Source organism: Salvelinus sp. IW2-2015, unplaced genomic scaffold, assembly GCF_002910315.2.
Source record: "Salvelinus sp. IW2-2015 unplaced genomic scaffold, ASM291031v2 Un_scaffold793, whole genome shotgun sequence".
NCBI classification, from domain to species: Eukaryota; Metazoa; Chordata; class Actinopteri; order Salmoniformes; family Salmonidae; genus Salvelinus; species Salvelinus sp. IW2-2015.
This window is the reverse complement of record NW_019942616.1, coordinates 398425-413567: the sequence shown is the minus strand read 5'-3', so window position 1 is coordinate 413567 and position 15143 is coordinate 398425. Positions and strand designations below refer to the sequence as shown.

The window sequence follows — 15143 nt, the reverse complement described above, 5'->3', positions numbered from 1 at the left end:
GTGGTCGTTTTTGTATGGCTAAAGCTTTATACTGTACAAGGAAGGAATGATGGTGGAACCACATAATAAAGAATACAAATGCATTTATGATGAACTGGTGATTTATTGGATCTGTAGCTAAAGGCCAGGGGTGTCTAAAGTAAAGGCCAGGGGTGTCTAAAGCCCAGCGGTGTCTAAAGCCCAGCGGTGTCAAACTCATTTTGCCCTGGAAGCTGCATTCTGTCTCGGACGAGGTCCGGATTGGTTATATTTCCTCACCATAACAAAGTTTTGGGTATTTTTCGAAGTTCACTGACTGTCAAGCTTGCATTTCGGTAATTATTAGCGAGCTGATGAATGTCGGTCCCTTATAATTTCTACACAGGGATAATCTCAATTGCATACTCCTCACCACCTCTTCTCGACTCCTCAAAATCCATTGGAGGAGAAGGTCAGAGGGGAGGAACCCTCTGTTTCGATTTGGTTTAGTCATTTAAGTACATTGTGGTTTTGAGTAAAAACAACCAGTAGGCTGGATTGGACCCCATGGCATATGTTTCACACCCCTGCTACAGGCTATAAACTAAACTGAGCTATTATTTCTATTGGTGTGCTGCATCTGTAACTGACATAGCCAGCTTGAGGAGCAAGCCTAGTCTGCAACAAAAAAAAGGAGTAAAATGCAAATTAGAGTAACGGCAAAAAAGTAGTAATTAATGGTGAAAAGGGCCAAGGGGGGTTTCAGATCATATCACTGGTTTCGATCCCCGTTTTAAGAGCGCGCAAGTTACACCCACCGCACCAGGGGTGCGTTCAGTTCGATTGAACGTGTGCTACGTTGCGTACGGGCTTGTACTGAACGGCACGTTTCCCCAAACCGCAACCAAACCCCTCACRGTTTTTTAACTAATCGCTTAGAAACGAGCCGTTCTCGTTTAATTGAACGTTGCATTACGTTTTTTCAGTTTGAGTTGTATGCATTGGGTCTTGCAACAGATCGTTTACCGTTTAAGAGGCAAACGGAACGAAACGYTGAGCGACCTARCTAAATTTGTCCAATAGAAACTCGTTTTCGTTGCAAAACGTTTTCCGTTTGGAGTAGGCCTTATTAAACAGTTTCGCAACAGACGAACGTTTTGCAAAATAATTGGCGTAATGAATACACCCCTGGTTCGACCGGCCAGCCCAGGTGTGTTTCTTGTCAGACGGCTATGTCACGCACAGGGACTGGTTGGTCACATGGTCCAGCTCCAACGTTCTGCGGAAATTAATTAGCGGAAGAAACAGGTGGATGTATCATCCGCAGGTAAGCTAAATTCAAATACATTTCATAATTAACGTCAACGGAGTTGTCACATTTAGGAATATATATTACAGATGTTTTAATATATGTGCTTATCAGTTTTATGRAGGTTATATGTGATGATGCAAATAGCAATTTCATGGGGATGGTAAACTGTCTGGACAGCAACCTGATAACTTTACAAATCAGGTTCATATTAATTAAAACATAGATAATGCCGTGAAAGATCAGTAGTTCTGTACTCAGAGGTTAATAACAATAAGTGTTTGTAGAATGTTCCCGAAGCTCCACTTCGCCATGTGGTGGACTGCATGCCCAAAATGTCAAACAATCAGACAATGTCTATTGATTTAATGAAATTGTGGACACGAGTTTTAGTTCAGATTTGATGTAGCCTTGTCATGTGGTTTAGATTATTTATTTTTTATGTCGACAAAGACACACACCCAACTTCCAAGGTGTAATGGAGTTGTAACCGGCTGCTACAGTCTCTTTTAAAATGGCTATGTTAGGTCAGAACAAATAGYTCATCAGATTGAGCCTTTTTGCAAACCTACAGTAGTTATGAAAGTATGTAGGATATACTGTAGATATTCAGTACACAACATTGCTCCCGCTTTACACCTACCTACATGTACAAATTACCTCGACTAATTTGTACCCCTGCACATTGACTCGGTACCGGTACCCCCTGTATATAGCCTCGTTATTTTGTTACTTTTTATTTTTTACTTTAGTTTATTTAGTAAATATTTTCTTAACTATTTTTTMAACTGCATTGTTGGTTAAGGGCTTGTAAGTYAGRATTTCACGGTYAAGTCCACACCTGTTGTATTCCCGAGCATGTGACAAGTAAGATATTTAATTTGATGCATGTAGGTCATTGAGGGAGTTATATTACGCTGGCCCGGGTTGAACTGGGCAATGGCCAGTCACGTTATTGGGCAAAAGCGGGGAGGGAGGAGCGCCCTTCTCAAATCAAACAGTAATCTGCATGTCAACAAGGCAGCATGGCGCATCMTCCAGAAACATGCATATCTTTTCCATAAAATACATTTTTAGAATTTTTAAACTAGTTGTCATTGCGTTTTTATAAAAAGCAATCACATCTGAATGTGAAAACACACAATCCTACTGATCACTCTCCACATACTTATGTCACTTTTGTTTTCATCCGACTTCGCCATCAAGGAGAGAGAGCAGGCACTTGGCTCAAGTCGGGAGGCAGCCTGGCATCACTTTTCTCCTGGTTCAAACTTCTTCCACCGGGGTAACCCGGGCCAGATAAACAAACTCCCTCAGTGTAACTGACTGTCACCTGTTTGTCCTCATTCCAGGTGACACAGCCAGAGAGGAAATCAGAGCCATATAAACATATTCATACTGAACAGCAAGGCCATGTGAGTCTGGCCCGGTGACTGTGTAAAAGAGGTATTATTCCAACTATTTTCCATATTTTTTGTTGTTTTGCGATGTTACTATTGATGCAAGATACAACAATGCCAAAATTGTGAAGAGATATTGTGGTCATTTAGTGATGGGAGATTTACTTGAGTTACTTGACATGCTATAGAAAACTATAAACTTGTTYCCAAATTTTCCCCACATTGTTTTGTTTGTGGGAGACATTTTTTATTTAATTTTTATTGATTTAACCACCAGGATAGTCCACTCACTAAAAATCTATTGCTTTCCAGTAATCCACATGAGGTTTAGGTGAATCTGCGGTTACGTGTAGGTTCTTTGTGTTATCTGGGGGGTAACAGTATATCTGGCATTGCCAATACCCAAGAAGCTCCTGATTGAAGACGGTGCCCGTTTACATGCAACTACTAAAGGTAGTTTAGAGGTCACACAAAGTATACTGCATAGATTCGAGACAATCAAGCAGCTCATCCTTTGGCAATATTGTCCTGTATTTTCTAACCACAGCCTCTCTCCTCTCCTCTCCGTGTCTGTACGAGGGCAGAGACCAGTGGGTCCCCATGTCTGCTAGAGGAGGTTCCTCTGGCCGTTTCAACTGTGTCCGGGATGCAGAACCTCACTACGACCAGGTTCCAGTGGGCTCCTTATGGAGGGACCAGGACCTCCCTCCTCCTCCTCGCTCCCTTAGGGGTTTCAGGGGGGCAGACCTMGCTGTGAGCTCCGACCCCCTGCCCCCCCCTCCCCTCCCAGACCAACCCCCCGTGGGCCCTGACTTCTACCCTCCTAGCGACGGTGCCCCGGAGCGCCTTGACAACGACAGCGCAGCCATGGACATCAAACCCGTCCACCGCTTCATTCCTGACTCCTTCAAGAACTTCTTCCGCGGCAACAGTGTCCGTGGTAGCAGCAACAAGCCCTTKTCCTTACCCCCCTCCCCGCCGCTGACGGAAAAAGACGACCTCAAACCAGGAACCACTAGAGGTGTCCCCTGCTCCCCTCCCCCCTCTCCCTCCCTCCCCGGCTCCTACCTGGACCCGTACGGAGGCTCTGGCGGCAGCTACAACTCCCGAAAAGAACGTGAAGCCATGTTGCTAGGAACCGATGCCTTCGAGTCTGTCTCGGGCGTCACATTCCGCTCAGCCAAGACCTACAGCGAGCGGGTGGAGGATTACCACCAGCGCTACGCCTATATGAAGTCCTGGGCGGGGTTACTGCGCATCCTGGGCTGCGTCGAGCTCCTTTTGGGCGCTGTCGTCTTCGCCTGCGCGTGTGCTTATGTGCACAAGGACAACGAGTGGTTCAATATGTTCGGCTACTCCCAGCCACAGTTGTTCGGGGGGTTAGGGGGCGGCGCAGCAGCCTACGGAGGCAGCGGCTCGTTCAGCTACGACGGACCCAAAACCCCCTTCATCTTGGTAGTGGCTGGCCTGGCCTGGATAGTAACAGTCATTATGCTAGTCCTGGGGATGACCATGTACTACCGTACCATCCTCCTAGACTCGTCTTGGTGGCCCTTGACTGAGTGTGTGATTAACCTGGCCCTTGGGTTTCTCTACATGGTAGCAGCGGCAATGTACGTCAGGGACACAACCAGAGGAGGCCTCTGTTACATCCCTGTCTTCAACAACGGAATCAACGGGGCCTTCTGTCGTACAGAGGCCGGCCAGACCGCCGCCATTATTTTTCTGTTCGTCAACATGATAATATATTTTGTGGGCGCCGGCGTGTGTCTGAAGCTGTGGCGGCACGAGGCGGCGAGGCTGAGGAGGGAGGGGTTAGCGCAGGAGGTGAGGGCAGGATTAGACACACACATAGTTGTCCTTTTGTGCTGCAATTTTTGTGTTTCATGACAAGTCCTTTGCCTCATCCTTTCCCATTGGTCTTCTTTGTTCTCAGATGAAAACCATTGGATCTTCCCTGCCAATATCTGCTGTAAGTCTCTTAGTACACMAGTAGAAAACTTTAATATTTATTCATTTAATTTGTAAAGCTCTTTTTTTTCACACCCAATGTCACATTCTTCATTCCATTACGCTGAGTATACATACTGACAACCATGTTAAATTCCAGTTAATTCAGGAAGTACACTGACATTCCACTTGAACGTTTGGAATTAGAATTTGTTTACTCTCTGAATTGACATGAATTAATATGGAATTTACCTCAACCCTGCTGACAACGTAGTAACCATACCTCCTATCCCCATCCTTCCCCAGCTGGGCGGGTCCAGGACCTCAGAGCAGACCCCTCTCCCCACCCTCCAGACTATCCCAGAGGTGTTGGACGGCCATCTTGCCTCTCCAGCCGTCCCTCTGATGATGGAGCCAGAGATCCTCAGAGGACACATCCCTGCAGGACACATCCCCAAACCTGTAATCATCGCAGACTACGTGGCGTGAGTACTGACCACCCATCTAACTTTATTTGACCTGTTCTCTGACAGATGGGAGTTTTTAATCGTATGTATTGTTGTGTATCATGCTCCTGCCTTTGTTCGTTGTCATTTGTATCACTGCTTCCTTATTATGTACTTTGTATTTGCTTAATTTTTTGTGAAGAAAAAGAGACTTTGGTCTCAATGGAACTTCCCTGCATATATAAAGGTTAAATAAAATCAAACGTATGGACCTTAAGTACCAAAGGATAGCTGACTGCCACAGTCTGCTTCCTACTAGACTTATCTATCCACGGTCATACGGCGCATAACTCCATCTCACGAGGGCCACACTCAGTCCTGCTTTTTCTATTTCTCTCRCTCTCTGCCACTTAATTGATCAGTTAATGTCATTGATGGGCAAGAGAGTTCACACACACCTGGTTGCCCAGGTGGTAGACATTTGTTTCTACATATAAAGGCCTTAAAAAACCAACCCTGCATTTCTATGCGGGGGGGGGGGTGTGTGTGTGTGTGTGTGTGGGACGAGTCATTTTAGACTATTTGAGATGCACCCATGCTTGTTGATGACCTCTGCTTTGTATTTGTTGTGTGAACAGGAAGTACCCGACCATCCGTACGGAGGAGGAGAGGGACCAGTACAAGGCTGTGTTTAAGGACCAGTATGCTGAGTACAAAGAGCTGCATGCTGAGGTCCAGGCCATGGCCAAGAGGTTTGACGAGATGGACGAACTGATGAGGAACCTGCCTCCACGGCCCTCCAGTCAACTGGTACGGAGACCGAGAGAGAGAGAAAGATACACAAGCACGTCACACGTAGACTACTCTCTCTCACACACACACACACACCAATCATATTGACAAACATAAAGCTACCATAAATTATAGCCTAATGTCCATTCACATCATTCTAGTGCTTTTTACCAATCCCTTGTTCAAAGTTAAAGATCTTCTTTCAGGAGAAGAAACGCATCGATACCATAGTATTGGAGTACCAGAGAAAGAAAGAGGTAAGTGATTTTTGAGTCTTATTTTAATAGAGAATGTGTATATAAGTAAGGGGACCCACTACAGGTCCTGAGCCCTAACAATGACCTGTAGAGTAGTTTTAGGTTTCAGTAATATGTTTATGGACGATGCCCAGTAGACGTTGATCTGCAGAACCGGTTTGTGTAGGCGGGGAGTTTCACATAGTTTCAGGTAGTTTCCCTTTCAGGTAAACCAATGATGTGTGACGGACTGACAGTAGATCGGAGCACTTCCTATTCACTCAGAACTCATGTTTGAAACGTTTATCTTTGTKCTGTCTACACGCACACTGCAGACTAGGACATTTGCTAGATACATCAAATGCAACTATGCCCTTATCTGATGGCTTTCGGTTCCACCATTTATTACCTTATGAAATGGCAAGACATGATATGGGACTTGTTGCCACAGATGTCTTAGGAGGTTGAYGTGTGTGTGTGTAAGAGAGAGGCAGATGGTGAAAGAGAGAGATGGAGACAGTAAATGAACGAACAAATGTTAACTTTTCTCTCTTTCTTGTTGTCAGGATCCTACGTTCCTTGAGAAGAGGGAGAGGTGTGAGTACCTGAAGAACAAACTGTCCCACATCAAACAGAAGATCAACGAATACAACAAGGTCATGGACTGGAACGACGGATTCAACTAGACGAACACACACACACACTCTGAACTGTGCAGCTTAACTGAGCCAGGTCAAGCCCGAATGCTGAAGTTTACCGTCCATTACATTATGTTGGATGCCACTCCTTGCCAGTTATATGCATTATGTGGACATGCCATGGGTCAAATCATATAAAGATTTTAGTGCCACAAAAAATTGATATTGAGGCTGGTTTTATAATCTACACGTTCTTATCTGATGCCTTTGTTTTTATTGATGTCTGTGATATTTTTGTTCAACGCCATACTTGTAAGTCGGTTGCCACTGCTCAACCCTGAAGTACAGGTCAGTCTCTACACAGTATCCTACCATCAATTTGATAATGAGGGCAGATCAGTCTCTACACAGTATCCCACCATCAATTTGATAATGAGGGCAGATGTCATTCTTTGTTGTGTATAATTATTTATCTCTATTGTACCATTTTGTAAACTCTAGATACTGTAACAGTATGAAACTAAACAAATCTCTTATGATTTCCTCAACAAGACTTTTCTGCAATAATTGTTTAAATTTAAGTGACAAAGCACCTCCTATGTATTATATGTCGTTGTACATGAACACAGTCCAATGTTGTACACTGATGTCAATCCATGTGGTTTATTTGGAACACATGGCATCTCTGGTATATTTTGTACATTTATGTGTAAAAACGTTATCCAGTATCATATATTTCTGTTTCGACTTGCTTACTGATGTACTTGTCCATTTCTTGATAATTGAAGGAAAGTCTGGAAAGTTTGATTTCAGCACAGTTTGATAAAGATTCTAAAAACTATGATGCTTATTTTCCCCTAGTAGAAATGACCCATTATATTAGTCACAGAAGAGTGTGTGTGTGTGACTGACTATGTCAGTGGGTCGATGAATGTCAGAGAAGATTGGAAACTGGATCCTTTTTCTGTCAGTCAGTGTCTGTTACAAAAAGGGAATCTTGCCTAAACAATGTCTCACACACACACTTTCTGTCTGTGTGGAATCTTGCCTAGTCCTCATGACATGGCTGTTGGTCTCGTTAAATCCTGCAGGACTGGTTTGGTCATGATGGACACTAGAGGGGGGGGGCGTTGGGCATCACAGACCCCCTATTCAAATCATAACGGTGTAGAGTTCTGGCTCCACTGCGACTCCCAAGCACCAAGGTGTCATCTTACACACACACACCGTAGGCCCTAATCCTTCCATCTACACTGTTAATGATTTCTRGCACAAAACATTCAATTTTGACAAAATGCCTTGTGTTTTTTGTTCCTCTGATTCAGAATATATAAAGCTAGTAAACTATGGATTGAAATCCATGAATGGTTGTGTATAAAATCTCCAGAATTACCTATGTTTACCTTTGATGATGTTAAATTAAATGGCATGATGCTTATCCTTGTAATTCCGATCATTTTATAACTATTTTATTAACATTATCCTCTTGGCCAAATATTATATTCACAAATGTAAATGGGGTGGAAAAAGCCCTTAATTTTTTTTTTTTGAACTGTTACAATTTTATAAATCCCTCAAACTTGTGAATCTTAAAAGTTGGAATAATTATTAGAAGTCATGTCTCTGAATGTTAATGTTGCCTTGTCACATATTCAAGACCAGGAAGTTAACAGATGTCAAGGAAACAAAGCCTATCTACTTCTGTATCACCTACTCTGTCAGCGAACATTTTGACCCAACGTTTCAATATTATTTGGATCCCGTTTTATCCATTATTGATTAATAAACACATGGGTGACAAACAACAATGATTTTGTGTGTCCAAATGTACCTAAACTCTCCCACCGTCAATTTGTTCTTGATCTACTACATGTTMTTTTTTGTATTCGATTTTGGTGACAATTAGGCCTAAAAGGAAGACTAGTCGACAAGGAATGTCATACATTTCAAACAAAGATTGGAGGCAAAGACAGGTTAGTTTTCCTTCACAAGAGTAACCTGTTCTGCATAGGGGAGTGACAAGGAGGAGACAACTCACTACTGTCATATCCAAGAGAGAGAGCGACCTGCACGCAGTTTTGATCGGTGACGTGCATAGGCGTGTTCGACAATAGCATACGAGTTTCAGCCTGCATCCGTAATCAAAAGAAACGCCGATTCTCCTCGGGACAGGTGAGTTTGCCGTAAATGTTTTTTGTTGTTGTAACTTTTGGTGATATATTCATCTGTAATTTACCATGTAGGTCTACCAAATTACATTTGTTCTTGGATTTTCAATCATGTGGTGAATTTTAGATAAATGTTTATTTTATCACAAGAGAGTAGGCTACCATTGCGGGCATGATTGAAGTTGACCTGGATCGTGTACATATCTTATTCTGTAGAATTACATTCTAAAATGTCCCTCGACTGTGTTGATATTTGGGGCGTTTGCTTTACACACAGATAATTATTTCCTACGATTTACAAACTGAGGTGTAAAAAGAAAAGAAAAAAAAGGGAACTTTTCCCCCTTCATTCATCAGGTTATTTTTATTGCAATCTAATTCAATTCAAATAATGACATTGTTTTATGATTTTTATTTTTCCCCAACATTAAAAAATATCATGGAAATTCATTCTAAGTATAGCCTATAGTAGACAACTATTGTATAACGGCACCCAACTCCAGCCTGTTATAATACCAAGCAATTCTGTAGGTCAGGATTATCCCTCGATCATGACTCTGTTATTACATTACACACAAATCATTGGACAAAGGCATTTTCTGTAAAGGGAGTTTTGTTAAGAGCCCGGACGCTCAATCTAAACACGCGTCACTTGCAGTACGGTTTTGGAACCATTTCTTTCATAGCAGCAATACATTCTTTTCGAAAGACAAAAGGTTAAATTGATACACATCTTGCTAGGGTTAGTGTTTCTGTTTCGACACCGCCATATTAACATGTTACAGCGCTTGTTTACGGAAAACAGATAGACAGAGTGGACTACCTGTGCTAATTAGCCATCTGCGTCTCCGAACACCTGTGTGTAAACGGAAGACGGATGCCACAAACGTGTTGTCACTGAAAAACGCTGTCGGTTGCAACTGCGTTAAAACCAATTAGAAAAATGTACATTAAGTGTCTATTTCGCATTTATTTTTGATTTGCTATGAAAGTCAGCAGTAGCAGTAGTAGTAGTAGTAGTAGTACATATTTAGAAAGGCCGCCTCCTACATCCCAGGGTTTAGACGATGTTTCTTTAGGAAAAGGTGAAAGATAATATTTGGGGTGTCCTGATCTCGATATTAAAAAAGCAATGTACTGTTAAACCACTTTTTCTTTGGAAATTAATGGTAAAATACTGTACCTAATTTACAGGTAACTGGCTGCCAATAACCGTTAAAATAACATGATTATTTTTTACAGTGTACTGTTTTTGTTGTGGTTGCTAACGTGATTTTTATTTTATTTTTAAATTAGTGCAGCAGCTACTGGGTAGGGTGAAGAGTTGAGACCTAGGAGGACCAGAGGATCCCAGTATGCCCTCTCACAACAAACGCACCTCTCCTTCCTACCATCCCGGCAGCAGACGGTAAGTCCTCCCTCTCTCATCCTATGTACTCATCCCACACAACTCCTCACCCATCTATCTACACTCGTTCTATGTCCTCATCCCATCTCACTCTTCTCCCACCTCACTTACCTCATACCCACCCCTCCACATTAATATACTCAACCCACCTGTCGTTCTCCATCAGATCATTCATACCAGCCTACTCTTCCACCCCACCCTCCCCTACAACCAACCCAACTCTGCAAATTAATAGGAGTAATATGTCCACCCCTCTAAAATATCATCACCCTCCACCCCTACTTTACACTCCCACCCACCCACACCCCCCCCCCCCCCCCCATTTTTCTCCAGGCATGAACACAGGCACAAGCATAGCGAGCATGTCTCCAACCCAGCCTACTCTTTCTACCCAGACGAGGAGCTCTTCCACTTCTACCGCTGGACCTCTCCTCCAGGGGTGATGAAGATCATCTCCATCATCATCATCATCATGTGTGTAGCGGTCTTCGCCTGTGTGGCGTCTACGCTCGCCTGGGACTACGACATGAGCACGATGGGAATGGGCGGCGGCGTCGGCGCCGGGATGGGGATCGGAGGCGCCGGAGGATATGGTGGGAGCTATGGCAGTAGTTACGGCGGTGGCTCCTCCTACGGCAGCGGTATCGGTGGAGGCTCGTCCTACGGCGGAGGTAGCTACGGAAGCGGGACCCAGACTGACCCGCTGGCGGGGAAGGGCTTCATCATTGCCATAGCAGCCATCACCTTCATCGCCGTGCTCATCATCTTCATACTAGTGGTGTCGCGGCAGAACGCGTCCCGCTCGCCAAAGTTCTACCTGGGGACCATCATCGTGTCTGCCATCTTGGCAATACTAATGATCATCGCTACTATAGTCTACCTGGTGGCAGTGAACCCCACAGCCCAGTCCTCAGGGTCTGTCTACTACAACCAGATCATACAGCTGTGTTCCCAGTACCAGAATCAGAACCAAGCCCAGGGCATCTTCATCAACCAGTACCTCTACCATTACTGCGTGGTGGAACCTCAGGAGGTAGGTACCATCTTCATCAACCAGTACCTCTGCCATTACTGCGTGATGGAACCTCAGGAGGGGGTCATTAAGTGCTGCATCTCTGCTAGCCTTTGGGACATTTTCCTGCAGTCTCTGTTAGGGATCCAGCAGGTGCTCCTGTCAGATTGTGTCAGAGATGTGCTTAGAGAGAGCTAGAGACTCCTTATGGCCGATACCTCGTTTCAAAGTAAAGCGGTTTGATTACACCACGTTCTTGCCCTTTCCTCACCAGTCTCAAGCTGTATTCCATTTTATCACTCTGTAGTCTACAGTCACGTACATTTCTTGCCCTCGGTGCACAATTCAATACAATTTGTATATTTCTTGGTACATATTACAATGAGTTAAAATAACAAACTTCCTCCTCCTTCACCCTGGTGCATTATCCCTCTTCCTGTGTGGAACATGCTAACCCACTGACCCTACTCTCTGTCCCAGGTCATAGCCATCTTGTTTACAATGTCTCTCTCCCCGTCTCTCTTTAGGTCATAGCCATCTTGTTTCAATGTGGTCTCTCTCCCCGTCTCTCTTTAGGTCATAGCCATCTTGTTTACAATGTCTCTCTCTCCCCGTCTCTTTTTAGGTCATAGCCATCTTGTTTACAATGTCTCTCTCCCCGTCTCTCTTTAGGTCTAGCCATCTTGTTTACAATGTCTCTCTCCCGTCTCTCTTTAGGTCATACCCATCTTGTTTACAATGTTCTCTCCCGTCTCTCTTTAGGTCATAGCCATCTTGTTTAATGTGTCTCTCTCCCCGTCTCTCTTTGGTCATAGCCATCTGGTTTACAATGTGTCCTCTCCCGTCTCTCTTTAGGTCATAGCCATCTTGTTTACAATGTGTCTCTCTCCCGTTCTCTTTAGGTCATAGCCATCTTGTTTACAATGCTGTCTCTCTCCCGTCTCTCTTTAGGTCATAGCCATCTTGTTTACAATGTTCTCTCTCCCCGTCTCTCTTTAGGTCATAGCCATCTTGTTTACAATGTCTCTCTCCCCGTCTCTCTTTAGGTCATAGCCATCTTGTTTACAATGTCTCTCTCCCGTCTCTCTTAGGTCATAGCCATCTTGTTTACAATGTCTCTCTCCCCGTCTCTCTTTAGGTCATAGCCATCTTGTTTACAATGTCTCTCTCTCCCGTCTCTCTTTAGGTCTAGCCATCTGTTTACAATGTCTCTCTCCCCGTCTCTCTTTAGGTCATAGCCATCTTGTTTACAAGTGTCTCTCTCCCCGTCTCTCTTTAGGTCATAGCCATCTTGTTTACAATGTTTCTCTCCCGTCTCTCTTTAGGTCATAGCCATCTGTTTCACATGTCTCTCTCCCCGTCTCTCTTTAGGTCATAGCCATCTTGTTTACAATGTCTCTCTCCCGTCTCTCTTTAGGTCATAGCCATCTTGTTTACAATGTCTCTCTCCCGTTCTTCTTTAGGTCATACCATCTTGTTTAACAATGTTCTCTCCCGTCTCTCTTTAGGTCATAGCCATCTTGTTTAAATGTGCTCTCCCCGTCTCTCTTTAGGTCATAGCCATCTTGTTTACAATGTGTCTCTCTCCCCGTCTCTCTTTAGGTCATAGCCATCATGTTTACAATGTGTCTCTCTCCCCGTCTCTCTTTAGGTCATAGCCATCATGTTTACAATGTCTCTCTCCCCGTCTCTCTTTAGGTCATAGCCATCTTGTTTACAATGTCTCTCCCCGTCTCTCTTTAGGTCATAGCCATCATCCTGGGAATCTTGGTATTTGTGGGTCTGATCATCCTGCTGGTGTTTGCTGTGAAGACGCGTCAGAAGATCAGGCGCTGGGGCCCAGACAGAATCCTCTGGGAGGAGGCCAAGGTTACCAGCAACAGCCTGCGCACACACACCATCGGAGAGTGGGTGAGTGTGAGTGTGTGTGTTTCCAGATAGGGGATGTTTACAGAGGTGTCTGTGCTGTTAAAACAAGGACAGGGACTGACTGTAAAGTCCATGTTATCTGTGATGATTTGATGTACATAAAACATTTAACTACCTCCATGGTTACCATGGAAACTGGTATGTACATCCACGGCTAATTGTGTGTGTGACATGACAAACATTCAACGGAATTCGCTCTCACAGTGACAGTATAGAGTAATTTAACACTACAGTGCCTTCAGAAAGTATTCACACGACTTGACTTTTTCCACATTTTGTTGTGTTACAGCCTGAATTTATAATGGATTCAATTGTGATTTTTTTTTGTCACTGGACTACACACAATACCCCATAATGTCAAAGTGGAATCATTGTTTTACAAATTAATTAAATTAAAAAGCAAAAATGTCTTGAGTTAATAAGTATTTAACCTCTTTGTTATGGCAAGTCTAAATAAGTTCAGGAGTACAAATGTGCTTACAAGTCACATAATAAGTTGCATGGACTCACTCTGGGTGCAATAATCGTGTTTAACATGATTTATGAATGACTACCTAATTTCTGTACCTCCACACATACAATTACCTGAAAGGTCCCTCAGTCGAGCAGTGAATTTCAAACACAGATTCAACCACAAAGACCAGGGAGGTTTTCCAATGCCTCACAAAGAAGGGCACCTATTGGTAGATGGGTAAAAATTAAAAAAGCAGACATTGAATATCCCTTTGAGCATGGTGAAGTTATTATTACACTTTGGATGGTGTATCAATACAGCCAGTCAATACAAAGATACAGGCGTCCTTCCTAACTCAGTTGCTGGTTAGTAAGGAAACCACTCAGGGATTTCACAATGAGGCCAATGGTGACTATAAAACAGTTACAGAGTTTAATGGCTGTGATGGGAGAACTGAGGATGGATCAACAACATTGTAGTTATTCCACAATACTAAGCTAAATGGCGGCGTGAAAAGAAGGAAGCCTGTAAAGAATACAAATACTCCAAAACATGTATCCTGTTTTCATGAGGCACTAAAGTATAACTGCAAAAAATGTGGCGAAGAAATTATCACAATGTACTTAATACAAAGCATTATGTTTGGGGCAAATCCAACACATCACTGAGTACCACTATTCATATTTGGTGGTGGCTGCATCATGTTATGGGTATGTTTGTCATCGGCAAGGACTAGGTAGTTTATTAGGATAAAAATAAATGAAATAGAGCTAAGCACTGGCAAAATCCTAGAGGAAAATCTGGTTGTCTGCTTTCCACCAGACACTGGGAGACCCATTCACTTTTCAGCAGGACAATAACCTAAAACACCAGGCCAAATATACACTGGAGTTGGTTACCAAGACGACTCTGAATGTTCCTGAGTGGCCTAGTTACAGTTTTGACTTAAATCTGCTTGAAAATCTATGGCACGACTTGAAAGTGGCTGTCTAGCAATGATCAATAACCAACTTGAAAGAACTTCTAGAATTTTTTTAAAGAATAATGTGCAGATATTGTACAATCCAGGTGTGCAAATCTCTTAGACTTTTCCAGATAGACTCACAGCTGTATTCGCTGCCAAAGGTGATTCTAACATGTATTGACTCAGGGGGTTGAATACTTACGTAATCAAGCGATATTAGTGTTTTGTTTTTCATCAATATTTTACAAATGTTATAATTTTTCTTCCACTTTGACATGAGTATTTTGTGTAGATCGTTGACAAAAAAAAAAAAAAGAATATTCAATCCCTTTTAATCCCACCTTTTGTAACACAACAAAATGTTGAAAAGGTCCAGGTGTATGAATACTTTCTGATGGCACTGTATCTGTGCTACAGGGCCAGTGTTCAAAGCGTTTTGGGAGAAGTAGACGAGTGCTGATCTGGGCTCAGGTCCCCCT

At 43.3% G+C, this 15143-nt stretch overlaps 2 protein-coding genes across 7 annotated transcripts in view; both read left to right on the top strand.

Annotated features, from left to right (window-relative positions):
- The first annotated feature begins 970 nt into the window (after positions 1–970).
- On the top strand, positions 971–8565 carry marveld2b (MARVEL domain containing 2b). Of its 5 annotated transcripts, none has more exons than XM_024136172.2 (9): positions 971–1285; positions 2620–2713; positions 2980–3120; positions 3252–4494; positions 4604–4639; positions 4924–5102; positions 5702–5873; positions 6062–6112; positions 6658–8565. In XM_024136172.2, exons 4-9 carry the CDS (start codon positions 3268–3270, stop codon positions 6775–6777), a joined length of 1785 nt encoding a protein of 594 aa, XP_023991940.1. In that variant the 5' UTR covers positions 971–1285; positions 2620–2713; positions 2980–3120; positions 3252–3267; the 3' UTR covers positions 6778–8565. The 5 variants fall into 5 exon arrangements, 4 of the variants coding, with proteins under 4 accessions (XP_023991940.1, XP_023991941.1, XP_023991942.1 ...); XR_002893655.2 differs by lacking the exon at positions 2980–3120 and having other exon boundaries at positions 973–1285; positions 6658–7077; positions 7125–8565; XM_024136173.2 differs by lacking the exon at positions 2980–3120 and having other exon boundaries at positions 3247–4494.
- A 212-nt stretch (positions 8566–8777) lies between these two features.
- oclnb (occludin b) overlaps positions 8778–15143 on the top strand; it is a 19109-nt gene continuing 12743 nt past the window's right edge. Inside the window, exons 1-4 of one of the 2 annotated variants that reach the window (XM_024136168.2) lie at positions 8778–8901; positions 10194–10305; positions 10639–11338; positions 13061–13228. In XM_024136168.2, the coding sequence (XP_023991936.1) occupies positions 10253–10305; positions 10639–11338; positions 13061–13228 (921 nt within the window). In that variant the 5' untranslated portion in view covers positions 8778–8901; positions 10194–10252. Of the gene's footprint in view, positions 8902–10003; positions 10092–10193; positions 10306–10638; positions 11339–13060; positions 13229–15143 lie in introns of those variants that run through there. The other variant, XM_024136169.2, reaches the window with a different exon arrangement.